This window comes from Sinohyriopsis cumingii, chromosome 15 (genome assembly GCF_028554795.1).
Source record: "Sinohyriopsis cumingii isolate HCF-2022 chromosome 15, ASM2855479v2, whole genome shotgun sequence".
Lineage (NCBI taxonomy): Eukaryota > Metazoa > Mollusca > Bivalvia > Unionida > Unionidae > Sinohyriopsis > Sinohyriopsis cumingii.
In genome coordinates this window covers 124234120-124250645 of record NC_142975.1, presented here as the reverse complement: position 1 = coordinate 124250645, position 16526 = coordinate 124234120, and the positions used below count along the sequence as shown (strand labels likewise).

Here is a 16526-nt window from a genome sequence, read left to right as displayed (position 1 = left end):
ATGATCAGAAAGGTGGATATTCGTAACAGAACATCAGGTCATTTCGCTACTCAGTGCGGTAATGTCTCTGTCTTACATTACTTAACTCGTCAAGGTTTGGACCCATGGTGTATAACAACTACGCTAGAAACATTACTCCACTGGTCAAGCAAAGCTGGTAAGCTAGAAATGACCAGATACTTGGTAGAGAAATATCCTGATATGATCAATAAAATTGACAGTTCTAAAGGATCACCTGGTCATTATGCTGCTCAGAGCAGTAATGTTTCCGTCTTGCAGTACTTGACTGATCAAGGCTTGAATCCTTGGTGCAGAACTGATACGCATCAAACATTACTACACATGTCATGCATAGCTGGTCAGTTGCAAAAAACCAATTACCTGGTCGAGAAATGCCCTTATATGACACATTTTATTATGGCACACCATTATACAAAATCATCCGCACATTATGCAGCTCAGAGTGGTAACGTCGCCGTGTTACAGTACCTGATTGATAAATATGTGGATCCATGGTGTAGAACAGCTACACAAGAAACATTACTACATAGATCCTTTTATGCTGGCAAGTTGGAAATGAGCAGGTATTTAGTTGAGAAATATCCTGCCATGATCAATAAGACTGACATGCGTAAAACAACACCAGCTCATTATGCTGCTCAGAGCAATAACGTGTCCGTTTTACAATACCTGATTTATCACGGCTTGGATCCATGGTGCAGAACTGCTACACAAGAAACATTACTCCACATGTCATGCATTGCTGGCCAGCTAGAAATGACCCAATACTTGGTTGGGAAATATCCTGGTATGATCAATAAGGTTAGCGATTGTGGAAAGTCCTGTGCTTTTTATGCTGCTCAGAGCGGTAAGGTCTCTGTGTTACAATACCTAATTGATCAAGGTTTGGATCCATGGCGTCGAACAGATACACAAGAAACATTGCTTCTCATGTCAAACATTGTCTGGGCAGTTGTAAATGACTCAGTACTTGCTTATGAGATACCCTGATATGATCAATGAGGTTAATAACTGTAGAGAAACCCCAGCTCATTATGCTGCTCAGAGGGGTAAGGTGTCTGCCTTACAGTACCTTGATCAAAGTTTGGATCCATGGCGTAGAACAGATACACAAGAAACATTGCTTCACATGTCATGCATTGCTGGCAGTTAAAAATAACTCAGTACTTGATAGAGAAATACCCTGATATGGTCAATAAGGTTAACAATTGTAAAGAAACACCAGGCCATTATGCAGGTTACGTTTACGTTTTACAATACCTGATTGATAAAGGTTTGGATCCCTGGTGTGGAACATCATCGCAACAAACATTACTACACAGGTCAAGCAATGCTGATCAGTTGGAAATGAGCAAATACCTGGCAGAGAAATATCCTGATATGATCAATGAGGTTGACAATCGGAATAGAACATCAGGTCATTGTGCTGTTCAGAGCAATGATGTCTCTCTCTTACAATACCTAATTGATGAAGGTCTGGATCCATGGTGTAGGACAGCTACACAAAACACATTACTTCACATAGCACTAATTGCCGCTCGGATACAAATAGTCAAGTACTTGGTAGAAAGATATCCCGCAATGATCAACAAGGTTCAGTTTAATATGCAGTTCTAAGCAGTAATGGTTTTCTCTTAAAATAACTAATTAATCTAGACAAGGTTTAAAACGGCTACACATGAAACTGCTTGAAGACAATGCCAACATTTTAACTGAGAAGACAAAACGCACGTAAATTGTTCGGTCTTCGTTACATTTTAACTGTGTGGAAAGAACAGTATCACTACGAAGTGAAATTTGAGAGTTTTCATTTTTCGGGCATCAGAAAATGAGAGGCATCTAAATCAAAGTACGTCCGTCTTAAATCGCCGTCTCCAGGCTTTGGTTCCAACATAAAGAACAGTACTGTTAGAAGATTACTTGCAAGGAATAGCTCATGACATTAACATCTAACATTTCTACTTATGCTATATACATAAATAAGGCTAGTTTTGCACAATATTCTTCTTTGTTTTCAATATTTTAAAAAGCCAATAATAAGTTTGTTAACATTTCACAACAAGTGCGTATAGGGCGAACATCGAGTATAAAATAATGAACATTATAAGTAAATAAACCAACATTTTGTTAGCAAATATATATTTTATTTATTTAATGCATTATATTGTAATAACATTTCTTCACACGTTCTTGTCGCGCTTATGTCCTGCGCGCATTTATATAAAGAGAGAGAGAGAGAGAGAGAGAGAGAGAGAGAGAGAGAGAGAGAGAGAGTAGTTTGGATTTTTAACATAGCTTTAACAATTTTTCAGTCATATCGCTACTATGTCTTTATGTGACAGTTTAAAGTGATGAGGTTTTCTTCACAAAGATTTATATTAATTCATATTTTGATTAGGACATTATGATAGTGTGTTTGTGTATTGTCTTTACCAGTCGTTGTAAATATAAATATTACTTTTTATATATACATACTCCGGAATCGCCGTTTTGGAGTCATGTATTTGCGACCTCACCCTATGGCACTCTCGATGGATTTGTACTTATTGTGTATGTGTTCAACATAATATCGATCTGAACGTTATAGACGTCATATTCATGTTGAAACAATTTTTATTTCTTTAAATAGGTTTGGCAGTTTTATTCGATGATAATTTCGTTATTTCTTGTTTAATATTTAATAGTTATATCGCTGTCACATAGAGCAACATACAAAACGCGCAACTCTGTCTTACTAATTTTGTAATGTTGAATGGTTTTATTTGTCCAAGCCCCATTTACTTGTACTTTTTCTCAAAGCTCCATTTACTTGTACTTTTTCTCAAAGCCCCATTTTATTGTACTTTTTCTCAAAGTACCATTTACTTGTACTTTCTGTAAAAGCTCCGTTTACTTTTACTTTTTCTGAAAGCTCTATTTACTTGTATTCTGTGTCCAAGCCCCATTTGCTTGTACTTTTGTCAAAGCCTCATTTACTTGTACTTTTTGTCTAATTCCCATTTACTCTAAGTAAGCGAATATATTATTAATTAGTATGTATACGCAATTGCAATCATTTGGCCTAATATCACTCTTTTTAATAAATCCTTTTTTTTAACTTGATTAAATTCATTCATAGTAAAAATCCTTTTCTTGATGAATTATACATAGTTCGCCCTGTTCACCGGTTCTTTCTATGTAGTCTATTTACTTTTAGAATATAGTATTATTTAGTGTATATTGTCCTTTGTCTCTTCAAAAATTGATTTTCATTTATAAACTGTAATAAAACTTTCTTATTCAATTGGATAACATCTTGCTTAATACTGTAAAGTCAGCAATTTATAGTGATATAAGTCTCCAATGTTTTAAGTATCCCTTTTGGCATTTTCAATTATGCATAATAGTTATAAATCCTTTTCTTATTTGTCTCATCACGTCCTTGCTAAGAAAGTTGTTATTATAAACCATTTTTAACGTTGGATCCAGTTCTATTTTGATTTCTCAATAAGACTGTATTGATGCGACATTATTTGCTGACGATTTTCTTTGTTTGGTTGCGTACTACCTTGTTTTATTCTAATTCTATGATAAAAATTTCAGTACGTTTTACTCATCAATGTTTGGGTGGTTCACACTCACACAGTATTATTCTATTATTTCCAGATCTGTTGTCTGTCGTGTGTAGGTGTTAATAAGATTGATAAATTTCTTCTACAATTCTCTCCTTACTTTGTGCATGTTCTCATTTTATGTCAAGTGCTGTTGATTCCCAACCTATTGAGCATTATTTGGAACTGGCGAGGAGTCTCAGCAAAGACAAAATAATAATAATAATAATAATAATAATAATAATAATAATAATAATAATAATAATAATAACAATATAATGTAATGTGCAAATTTTGATATACATGACTTACTTTTCCTGTTTTCTACTTGTATGTACCTGTACTCTTACAGTCATGAATGGACAGTGTACATATCATGAACACTTGTTAGGCAATTGGAACGTAGTATTAATAGGGTTGTCAGAGCTTTTGTTGTTTACAGCAGTTATAAAAGTATACTCAGTATATAATTCTTTTTAAAAAAATGTATTGCTGATATAGTAATGTGTATTGTTTTAATTATATCATTATTTTCGAATGTAAATATATGAAAATTTATTTTGTGTATCTCCTTTCATGAAAGCTGTTTTATGAAAGGTATACTGTGTTATACAATCAGAAATTTTCTCGAAGTGTTGATATCGTTTGATACCTTTTCATAATTATCATTGAAAGTCATAATCTTTAAGTTCATACTAATAACTGTGACTCATACTTCTTTTAGAAAGGCGAGGATTATGTCCCCTGCCTGTCCGTCCCTCCATTAGTAATATATTGTTTCTCCTTAAATTACTCCGGCTTTAATCTTTGAAATTTACGTGGCTGTAGTATCTATATATAAATAGCAGGTTACAGCGGATGGTTAAGGTAAATATTTGAGGCATTATAGGTGGAGATTTAAAAGTCGTTTATTATCATCTTCAGGGGAGGACTGTGACATATGCATTAGGCTTTTGGGTTATAATTCCTGGTCTTGCCCAGAAATGGTCATCGTGGGTACACCTATCCTGGGTTACAATTCCGAAACTATTGAGATGCCCCGTCAGTACCCATGTAGAGGTCTAGTGGACATGAGTCATCACTAGACATACCCATGTTTTCAACACAATTCGGTAATCATGGCCTTTAGCTTGTGGTCTTGCCCGTGAATCATAACTTGAAAACAGTAGAGATCCATACCTTCTAACTATATATTGGTTGAAGGACAAGAGAAGAAATAAGGTGCATTTCCAGTAAAGATCCAGATCATTATATTTTTCAAAGCGTAAGGCTTTAGTATTATCAGTTTTGTTCAAACCATGGGAGTTGTAGCGTCTTTAGTAAAGCTGGGAACTTTCGTAGCTGGATTTCAATACACATTTTCTTACATAAAGATCCAAAAAGTTGAAGAAATGATATCCAATTTATTTCTTTCAATCGAGAAAAATTGTCCATCATTATTATCGCCTTCGTCATCAGCATCCTCAACGTCATCGCTAAAGCCACCATCATTGGCATATTCATTATAAACATAACCCCTTGTATTCTGATCTATTTTACTACAATTAATTTGTTCATTAGCAATCCTATTCTACAATAGATCGGAAAATGGGAGGATTCATTTCTGTCATCAATACAAAGTAAAGGGAAACAACTCTGTAGAGCCTACAGCATAGTCCATTATGTCGAAACCATTGTTTACAAGGAAGTGCCTATTCGTACGGCCTTCATGCACAAACCTTTGGACAATGCATTAGGAACGAGTCCAAAACATTCCGAATGATGCAAACATTGCTAAATTTAATATATATCCGTCTATATCAATACAGGTTTGGGGGTCGATTTATCGAACAGCGAAATACCATAATAGAAGGAAACTGTTCAATAGTAGATATTTCCTACGGCCGCCCTCTATTATATTTTATAAAAACTATTCAGCACGACCTCCGTGTACGCAATATCTCACTGCGACCGGTATCCCTGTCACAGTTTGGATCATATTAGCTATGATACTTTGTGCAGACAATTAAAGGCTTGTCGGTGAATGTGTGGATTTCCCATGAGATTTTTTTTGTTGATCGTTCATTCTTTAAGAATCCAGAATGTTTTCATTAAACAGATAACGTAAGCAAAGACACATCTTCTTCCATCTTATCAGTCATTGCAGTCTAGGAGGAATATGTCGATCTATTTAAAAGAGAAACAAAATATGTCGATTTATCACTCGAAAGATCCTAGATGAGTCCATCTATATGTCTTTTTTAAAGCATATGTTTGATTGTTTTGAATTAAGAAAGAAATATGTTTTTCAAATATGCTGTGTGAATGTTATATTTAAGTGTATGCGTTGTTATCTTGATTTATGAAAGAAATGTGTTGCTGAGATACACTGTACAAATGTACATTTTAAGTGTATACTCTATTGCCTCTATCTTGAATTAAGAAATAATTAGATTACTAATATTTACTGTACGAATGTACGCTTTAGTGTTTGCATTATGATGTTAATGAAAACTGAATAATGTTAATCAGAATACTGTGCATTTTAAGTGTATGCTTTCTTATCTTCAAATAAGCAGCGATTTCGTTGCTCAGATTTACTGTGTGAATTGTTATGTATATCTGTAACATGTGTGTTCATTTTTATAATTATAGCTTGTAAGGGTCATTTAATAAATAGCATCTTAAATAATAACTTTTTATAGTTGTAGGTGTGTACTTTAAGATGAGGTCATTTTGGTAACCACATTACATAATTTATAGATAGAAGTGAACTTTTTATTGTGGCCTTGGAAGGTTTAAGAAATCTCTTTTACAAATTAGAGTTTAGGTCATGTGTTTTCCCCAGGTGACCTAATTCCTGATTGGCTGGCACTTAAAGTACTTGACCTTGTTGACACGTTAATGATTTCGAAATCATTATTCGATCCTCGTTCTGATTCTGGAATTGCGTCTTAGCTTTCCTTATAAGTGATGTTTACCTGAGAATTAGTTGTGCCTAGCATAAACATCAGACACAGTCGAGTTAAATAGTTGTGTTCAATTTAATTGAGTGGAATTAATTTATTTGAAATATTTGCTTGAATTAAAAGCTGCTTATAAACTGTGAATTAAGTAAATATTTTGGAAATACTTTGAATTCATTTAAACACTTTTGGATTATATAAGTGTGATACATCAAGTCTATTTGCATGCACATCAGCAAAATAGATTGGACTTCATTCGGAATACCAGTGGAACTCATTTAGAATACTCGATTCTTTTGGACTTGTGATAGAACTTTTGGGACTATTTAGGATTTCATTCGCCTTATTGTAAGTTATATTACAAATTCGTGGTTTTCACTCTTTTATGTTACTTGGTTCAAGACCATATAATCGTAACAGAATATACGCAAAACACTGTAGAGCATAAAATATAATCTGTAATCATTACCCAATTTATCTGCTATTTTCAAATTCTTTAAATATTTGAGATTTTGGTCTGAGTGAATAACGAAAACGTTTATCGTTTGGGTGAGAATATTGGAGTTATTCACCCACGAGATTAGAGAAAAAACAAAACAATGTAAATTCAAAAGTTTCTATTTTTACTGGAGGCAAAGGAGTATAGCATTGGACAAGTTTTAACAACAGTGACTTGGAAATATGAAATTAAAAATAGTTGCAAAATTTAGTATAATTCACAGCAGTACAAATAGCATCACGTAAATTATCAATAAATTGATTTTTGCAGATGAGTTATACGGCGGGATAGATAACGTTGTGCTGATCTTGCATTCAAAATATGGTCACCATTTTGAAAATCATGTTAGTACTCAGTGATGGTATCAATACTCAACATTTATAAAGAAAGAATGGTCTTATCTTGGATTCCTGGAAATGTTGTCCCTCAGTAGAACATTGGTCCCTTAACAGGATTTATGCTATAAGAGTTATTAAATTTTTTGACTTTTTACATGCGGAAAAAAACATATGACATATTTGGTTAATGCAACTCTTGCAGTTTTAAGTGGATTGCTGTGAAACATGGTACGTATTATGGTTATCATATAAATATGACCAGTCACTGTATTCGCACTAATCTTTGAAATGTTCCTCCACTGTTTTCTTTTGCAGTATAGTAAGGTATTTATACATTTATATATAGTGTTAATGGCACATAAGCAGAAACCTGGCTGTATGGCGACAGAGAAGTGTACGTATCCCAAAGAAGATAAAAAACAAAGACAAAGACAAAAAAGTAAAATCCTCAAACACAAAGTCAAAGTTTTTTTTATATATAAATTGCACTATTTTAAAACGCCAAGATCTAAGGCCTGGGGCTTCATCATGGTAAGCATCTCAGCGATGACATATTGCCTTCATTAATCACCATTTACAATATTTGTGTGCATTCTTATGCGTAACATCACTTTCGCTGTCATTTTAAAAAATAAGCAAAAGACTACAAAAAGCACACCTATGATAATGAGTCATATAACACTACTTCAGTTCAAAAAAGGACTTTGGCGGTATTAATTTTTTATCTAATTTGCTACTGAATTTTTGTTCGTTCTTAAGCAATGTATACATTTAAACTGTAAAATTCCTTTAAGGAGTTCAGTAATTTTATTATACACAATTAATTCCAATTGTTCTCATTAGTAAATTCTGGCGGGCAACATATTATAATTATTTGACAAGATTAAACCAATTCATTTGAAATGAGCACAGATGCAAAATTCTACTTGTGGCATGACAAAAAGACTGATTTTAATCGACCAAACAGAGGAATCTTTAGAAAAATGCTTTCAAATCCATTTTTATGACTAGGTCGTTATATCTTTCCTTTGCATGACATGATGATGCAATCTGTGACATTATGAGGTGTAATTACACGTTTTATGTACATTGCAATTATAAATAAGTAACAACGTAGTCATGTGATATTCCATGGTGTTTTCATTTTCATACATACTAAAACACTTGCTTATTTGTCCTACCAGATAACATTATTGGAGGACTGTTCCCACGAAGCAGGCAATAATTGATTTAGTAATTACGCAAATTCTTATGACATTATATTATCTTGACTTGTGTCAATATTTCTAATTGGAATAAGTGTAATTCATATAGTCAAGTATAGCATTCCATAGCCATGTGGAGATTCATACTGTCCTAAAACAGGTCCATGTAGTTAACCAATCAGAACACAATATTTATCATATCATGTACTAATTGTTTGCATTTATGCTGACATCGATTATGGTCCGGGAAGGTGTACCACTTTTCCTTAATAGGTCAAAATGAAATCGATGTGGAATCAAATTAAAATCCTATACAATAATCCTTCATATCCATGGATATTAATAGAGTTAGTCAATGCCTGACCACACATAATCCTCCGTATCCATTAACTGTAAGAGAGTTAGCCAGTGCATGGCCACACAGTGCCACAAACTCAAAATTACTTTGCAATGCACTCTTTGGAAGAAGAGATCCCTTAAGTTGCATTCCTACTTTATTTACGTCATTCTTTTGGAGTAAACATCACCAAAGAAATAATACAAGCGGAAATCTGATAACTATTCAAATAAAAACGAAACATAACATTGGGCAGTAAGGTATCATTTTGAAGTTGAACTATTTAAATTTGTATATATTATTTATTGGTGAACATGAATCTGTCAGACTTGTTTAGACTAGTTATAAGTCAAGGTTTGAGCCTGGCTACAAACACGTAATATGTACTGTTACGGGTTTAGGCTCGAATAAACAGCAACACAAGAAAGAGTGAAAACAACAAGCTTTTAAAAATATAACAAAATAATTTATTTTCCGGGAAAACTACTGTAAAAATGAAAGATATGAGAGCTTACGGTTTCCAGAATCAAATCCAAACTTAATACAAGAATAATCCACGAATAAAGATTTTAGCAGTCGTAATATTGAAATGTTCTAATGATTTAAGTTTGAGTCCCGTCGAAAAATCCAAGATGGAAGGCGATGACGTATCCTGTAGTCTGTACTGTGTTGACGTCTACAGTTCCTTGTACAAGCACAATAATTTATCCTCCGGTCTTAAAAATCCAAACAGAATTTTGAATAAATATCCTGTTCAAGAATTCTGCATGAATACAATAATATTTCCAGAGAATCCAATTAATCTTTGAGAGTCCAAATCCTTTGGAGAAAAATTAACTAACAACTCAAAACTTAAACGTTCATTTCTGGTCACAGCAAAAGAAAACAACTTGACATCATCAAGTATTTTAAAGCCCTGGACTCTGAGCTCTCTCTCTCTCTCTAAGCATCACTATTAATACTAAATATTTCGCAATTTTGGAAATGCCTAATTGCAAAATATATTGCGAAATAGAGGATGACCTGATCATGTTTACATGTAAAAGTCAGATAGCTCCTGCATGTTCTTGAGAAAAACTAATAATTTTACTCCTATAAAAAGTTGCTTACTTGACCCTCAATCAAGTCAGGAACTATGTCAAAAATAGAAACAAATGTTTCTATTATTATGAATCTAAGTTGAAACTCTGATCAAGCTGAATTTTCTGGAAAATATCTAATTCGTAGTAAAAAAAATTCCATTTTATTGACATGTAAAGAATATAAAAAGATTTCAAAACCCACAAACAATCAAATCAAATCAAAAACAACTTAAATCAAATATAAATTAAATCAAATATATGTAACAGTACAACCATTCAAGATTATCAGTAGCCAGCATTCCAATGCCAGTTCCAATGGGCCGAAGTGACCGTAATTATGTGGCACTCGCAATTAGCCAGCAATACCAGCGGTCAGCAGTCCATAATTAGTTACAGTGTGCTAACCTGACCATAATTAGATACAATCATAACTAATCAGCAATTTCATTAGTCAGCAATTCATATTTGGTTGCATTGCCGTGACATTAGTGTAATTATGTAACACAGTAAGCAAGTAATACTAGTGGTAAGCGACCTATATTTTGTTGCAATCTACTTTTATAATTGATCGTAATTATACGATTTTGAAGTTATTACTGTTGTTCACAACTTGTCAACAATACCCGTAGTCAGCAAACCATTGTTACTACAGTAGGTAAATCCACCTGTTATCAAGAACAATTATTAATTGATCTCTGTGGCAGAAATTATGTCTTGTATGACCTTTTGTGATTTGCAATAATTGATTATACTAAATATTGTCAACTGACTGAATGACTGCATTATAATAAATAATCGTTTGCGTCATGCAGTTTTTGTTTGTAGCTGTTCAATGTGATTATTAATATAAAATGTATGCAACAAGTCAGATAATATCATATATGAATTAAGCAGTTATAATGTATTTATCAATAATTACTTTCGGATTCTAATGTAGAAGATATCGCATTACTTAATGCATGTCTTTCTGGCATAAGCACTCGTATATACAGTGTCCTCATTTCTGGTGTTGAAAGTGTCGGCCTTGTCCACAACCCCGAGATTTTATGTCAAGGTTTGCGCAGTAACATATTGGCAGTATAATTCAATACATATCATATATATAAATATAAATGAGATTCTGGTTTCCACAATTATGTGATAAATAGTACAATGCTCAGTATTTACCATTTGTTTGTGCTTGATCATTCAAATGAAATATGTATAGGTTACTATTAGGGTATTATATCATATCTTGGGCTCACAGATTCATTCTGCTGAGTGGCTGACGAGCTTGCCAATCAGGTAACCAAATCATGAAGCCCATCATAGATAGGACAGTGCACTTCATATTCTAATTCATAGTAGAAGTTACTAGATCTGTCAAATTTACCCAAGAAAAGGAATTACAAATATTGAAATAGATGTGTTCTGGCAATTCATTTCTGTACTTCATTCGTAATTTCATTCCAGACATAAATGTGAGCGGAATGATGTCATAATGTCAAACAGTCTTTGACTTAATAATATCATGATGCCTGTCCATGTGGACGATGTATTCAGGGATATGTTGTTCAGTTATCCAAATTGTTAAGTCAGTGAAACAAAATCACAGTAAATCATAGCAACTGCAATTGCACTTTACCTTTACACAGTGAAGATATTATGGGTTTTCAGTAATGCATATTTATAACTTTAGTGAAAAAGTTTGGTACCCATTTATCTTTTCACTTGTCTTTTCACCTATCTATAAGGGACACATCTTTGTGTTCTGTTAATAATCCTTTATATCCAGGGATAATGTATAAAGGTAAGATTGACCCGTGATCAGAAAATCTGCATATGTTTTGACAGTTTACCATTAGAGATGTACATTTGATGAAAGTTAGTATTTAAGACATATTAATATCTTAGGGAAATTGTTATCACAATCAATATTTGATGAAACTTACTATTTAAGACTGTGATATCGATATCTTAGGGAAGTTTTATCACAATCAATTTTTGATGAATTTTACTATTTAAGACTGTGATATCGATATCTTAGGGAAATTTTATCACAATCAATATTTGATGAAACTTACTATTTAAGACTGTGATATCGATATCTTAGGGAAGTTTTATCACAATCAATTTTTGATGAATTTTACTATTTAAGACTGTGATATCGATATCTTAGGGAAATTTTATCACAATCAATATTTGATGAAACTTACTATTTAAGACTGTGATATCGATATCTTAGGGAAGTTTTATCACAATCAACATTTGATGAATTTTACTATTTAAGACTGTGATATCGATATCATAGGGAAATTTTCTTAGAGTCACCATTTCAGTATATTAGCAAGATGATTTGGCAATCTGTGCTTCTCCAAAGGTTTAGCAGTCCATTGAAAATATAAACTTGCACATTTACCTGTGTAATAACGCTGAAGTCCAACATATATAATAATAATAATAATAATAATAATAATAATAATAATAATAATAATAATGAGGACTTTGTATTGCACCTAATCTTTAGAAGCTCTAAGCGCTTTACAACATTAGACAACACCTTTAGGATAAAAAAGATATAATGATATGATTACAGAAACAAACACCATGAAATTAGAAAACATACACAAATATGCTGGGGATATTTAAGATAGGAAACATTATTAGGTCTTTACGTTTTTTCTTGCAGTCGAAATAAGTGAGTTTTGAGAGCACTCTTGAATGAGATCACTGTGTCTTTGTGTCTAAGTTCAGTGGGTAATTCATTCCACGTTGTTGGGCCCTGGTATGCAAAAGAGCGCTGTCTATACGACTTTGTTTTCATAGTGGGAATAATGAGTATAAGATTGTCAGAAGAGGAGCGTAAGTATCTTGCTGGTGTGTACACATGGGTGAGGTCGGATAGGTATGTTGGACTAGAGTCCGACAGTGAAACGTAGCACAGAGAACAAACTTTGTGTTTGATTCTGGATCGAATGGATAGCCAGTGTAGGGTACAGAGCAGCGGGGAGGTGTGTTCTGATCGTGATACTCTAAGTATGATCCGAATAGCTGTGTTTTGAACTTTTTGAAGTTTCTGCAGCAGATATTGAAATGAACCAGACAGAATTGAATTACAATAGTCCAGTGTTGAAAGTACTAATGAACACACAAGTGTTTTAGTGGCATCAACTTAAAGATATTTGCGAATGGAGCTGATGCATCTCAGCTCAAGATATGCAGCCTTGCATATGTTCATGACATGTTGGTGCAATGTGAGAGTACTGTCCAGAGTAACACCTAGGTTTCGTACTGATTATTGAATTTAATGTTGGTGTTGCTGATATTTATTGTTTGAGGTAAAGGATGTGAATGAGAAAGTCTTTGTGTTGTGATCAGAATGGTCTCAGTTGTATCATCATTCATCTGCAGCTTGTTACATGTCATCCATGATTTCACATCAGAAATGTACCTCTCTACACCTTGGATGGTAGCATCAACTTCAGTTGGGTGGCTAGATTTGTACATGTGGGTGTCATCAGCGTACAATTGCTGCGACATTGGATGATGATCTATGACGCTTGAGAGCGACTGAGTGTATAGAATGAAGAGAACAGGTCCAAGAACAGACCCCTGTGGAACACCACAAAATAGATCAACTGGGCTGGATTGTATTCCATTTGCAGATACAATTTGTGTCCTGTTGACCAAGTAGGACTTGAACCACAGTAAGGCTGTATCATGAATGCCAAATACATGCTGGAGATGGTGAATTAATATATCATGGTCTATTGTGTCAAATGCTGCAGACAAATCAAGGATGGTGAGGACTGTAATCTTTCTGCTATCCAACTCAGAGAGAATGTCATTAACTACTTTCAGAAGAGTAGTTTCAGTACTGTGGCAAGGGCAATATGCAGATTGTACATTGCTAAAGAGACTGTTTAAATTCAGATGAGATGCAGGCTGGGATAGAACAAACTTTTCTAAGATTTTTGATATGAATCGGAGGTTAAAAACTGGGCGGTAGTTCTTTAAATCGTTATGGTCTAGTGTTGGTTTCTTCAGCAGAGGCTTTACAATGGCCGTTTTGAAAAATGATGTTAATTCCCCTGACGAGAGAGAGGTATTAATAACATCAGTTAGTGAAGGCAATACTGGATCCAAGCACTCAAGCAGCAGTGATGATGGAATTGGATCAAATTCACATGACTTTGGTGTACTCTTCGTCAGGATTGTACGTACGAAATCCATAGAGACAGGTTCAAATGCTGCTAATAGTTCCCGCTCAAATTCTGTATCCCAACTGTATGGTGACGACGAGTCAATCGAAATTGTGGTGTCAAGCGCATCTTTAATGGTTTGTAATTTGTCACGGAAGAAATCTGCAAACATGTCCGGAAGGTCGACTGGAGAGAAAGTAGTTGGAACTGGTGTAGATTTGTTCCTTGACATTAGCTTGTTACACGAGTACCATATCTAAATTCTACTCTTTAATATATTTATACAAGAAGACAAGGCCATAAATCAATTCTATCCTTGGATATTTGTCATATACCTTAGTTTATTCAAACGTTTTCTTTGGGTCTCTGAACGTTAATGCAGTATTAAAACCGTGATAAAAAAAGATGGCGAAAATATTGTCCCTGCTTTTAACCAAAATAACCAAATATGACAAGAATCAACCACAGAATGTGAATATTATAAGGGAAATAATACATTTAACCAGCACCTTAACACAAATAGATCTATACGTGACCTTAACACACAGACAATAAATAGGGGCAATGGAAAACATTCTACAATGCTTTATCTTTACTCTGTAGTATAAGGATACAAAATAACTAGCAGCAATAAAGAGTTTAAGGACATAAATATAAATCACACACACACACACACACACACACACACACGTTTTGGAAGCGAACATGTTTCATGAGCAAATGACCCAGATACATGCTCTCTTATGGAGTCTTAGATTTTTATTTAGAAGTTGTTTTTATAAGAGAATTGTTAATTTTTCTATTTTAACATCTGTCTATTTGAATCAGGATTTTACTTGGGTTCAGTTATACTTTGAGAGGATGCACTTATTTAATTTATTCGTTTTGATTTATAAAGTGTTAATTTGACTTTTGGACTAAATCATTCTGTGGTTATTTGAATTTGTTCAGGGACAATCTGATTTTTTTAATATCACTGTGATACGTCAAGACTGTGTACACATATCACAATTGGCTGCTGAAACAGCAACACATTCAATACCGGAATTCATTCAGGAAACTCAATATGACTTAGACAAGTAGGCGTTCTCAGCTGTGTCTCTCAACCTTGAATAATGATAATGTTATATCATTGTACACAGGTAATTTTGGAATAAGTTTATCGATAGTTATTATATTAACATACATTTGCTGCATTAGATACCATTTGCATAACACTATAGTGATCTGGACGGTTGACATCCACTTGATTTTGCTTGAAGTACATAGTTATGATGTAAAATAATAAGATGGAATATTTAAAAGAAATACATCGTCATTTTGTGCAAAACATTGCTTTTTACCTTTGAAATTCATGGTCTACCTGGTATTGTGCAGGCTGATTTACTAAAGTTAAAATTTAGAGACCTGACCATGTTAACAGTTTGGAGTAATTTTCCATTACGATTGAGTATTTGCATTTTTTTAAAAATCGCAATTCAGGTTAAGTGGGGAGGTATACACTGTTGCTTGTATAATAATTAGTCAATCAGATCTTAACATCTTTGTAGTGGAATCAGTCTTTTAGTTGTGTTCATTTGTAATTTGAAGGATTTATTTATTTAAATTATTCATTGGAATTACAAAATGCTCATTGATTTGTGGACAAAATCATGATTTTAGGATTATTGTGTGAATTCATTCAAGGACACTCTGGATTGTATCATTGTGATAGGTCACGACTGTTGATACAATCTCATATCAAAGGGTACTAGCACATCAACACTTTCAAGACTGGAATTCATTCGGAACACTCGATACGTTTGGACTTGTGGTACAACTTTTAGGACTATTTGGGATTTAATTAACAACAATGTAAGTTCCTTTTAAACTGTTACTATGTATTCTAGAGAAATAAAAAAATTGTTAAATGTTATAAAACGTGTTGGTTTTCGCTTTTTCGCATAATTTAAAACCATAGCGTCGTAATAGCACAAAAAACGTTTATCAAAATTAGAATAAATTAGCATGCAACATAACTGTAAGCGCTACAAATGCTTTGGATTTACATGTATAACTGTTCGTTAACAACATTACTGAAAATATACGAAATAAAATATACTGTGTATATTATTATATAGCAGGCAAAAACGTTCAACATATGTGGGCCGAACCGTCCTGGTTCACGCACTGGTCCAAAACATCCCGGCCGAATCGTCTTGGGTTTAATTGCTTTGGGATTGAAATGACCTGTACCGGTTTCAGATATTTGCTGTGGGTGAGTAGTGCAAATGTGATCAATCAAAGTAGATCTTGACTGACTTAACTTTGTTGTCTTGTTATCAAGGT

The 16526-nt window shown here is 33.7% G+C and overlaps 2 protein-coding genes across 2 annotated transcripts; both read left to right on the top strand.

The window, feature by feature from the left end:
- On the top strand, positions 1-1011 carry LOC149782675 (ankyrin repeat domain-containing protein 16-like). Its single transcript, XM_089935169.1, has one exon. It carries the CDS (start codon positions 1-3, stop codon positions 1009-1011), a length of 1011 nt encoding a protein of 336 aa, XP_089791295.1.
- A 198-nt stretch (positions 1012-1209) lies between these two features.
- Positions 1210-1638, top strand: LOC149782674 (transient receptor potential cation channel subfamily A member 1-like). Its single transcript, XM_089935168.1, has one exon. It carries the CDS (start codon positions 1210-1212, stop codon positions 1636-1638), a length of 429 nt encoding a protein of 142 aa, XP_089791294.1.
- The last annotated feature ends 14888 nt before the right edge of the window (positions 1639-16526 follow it).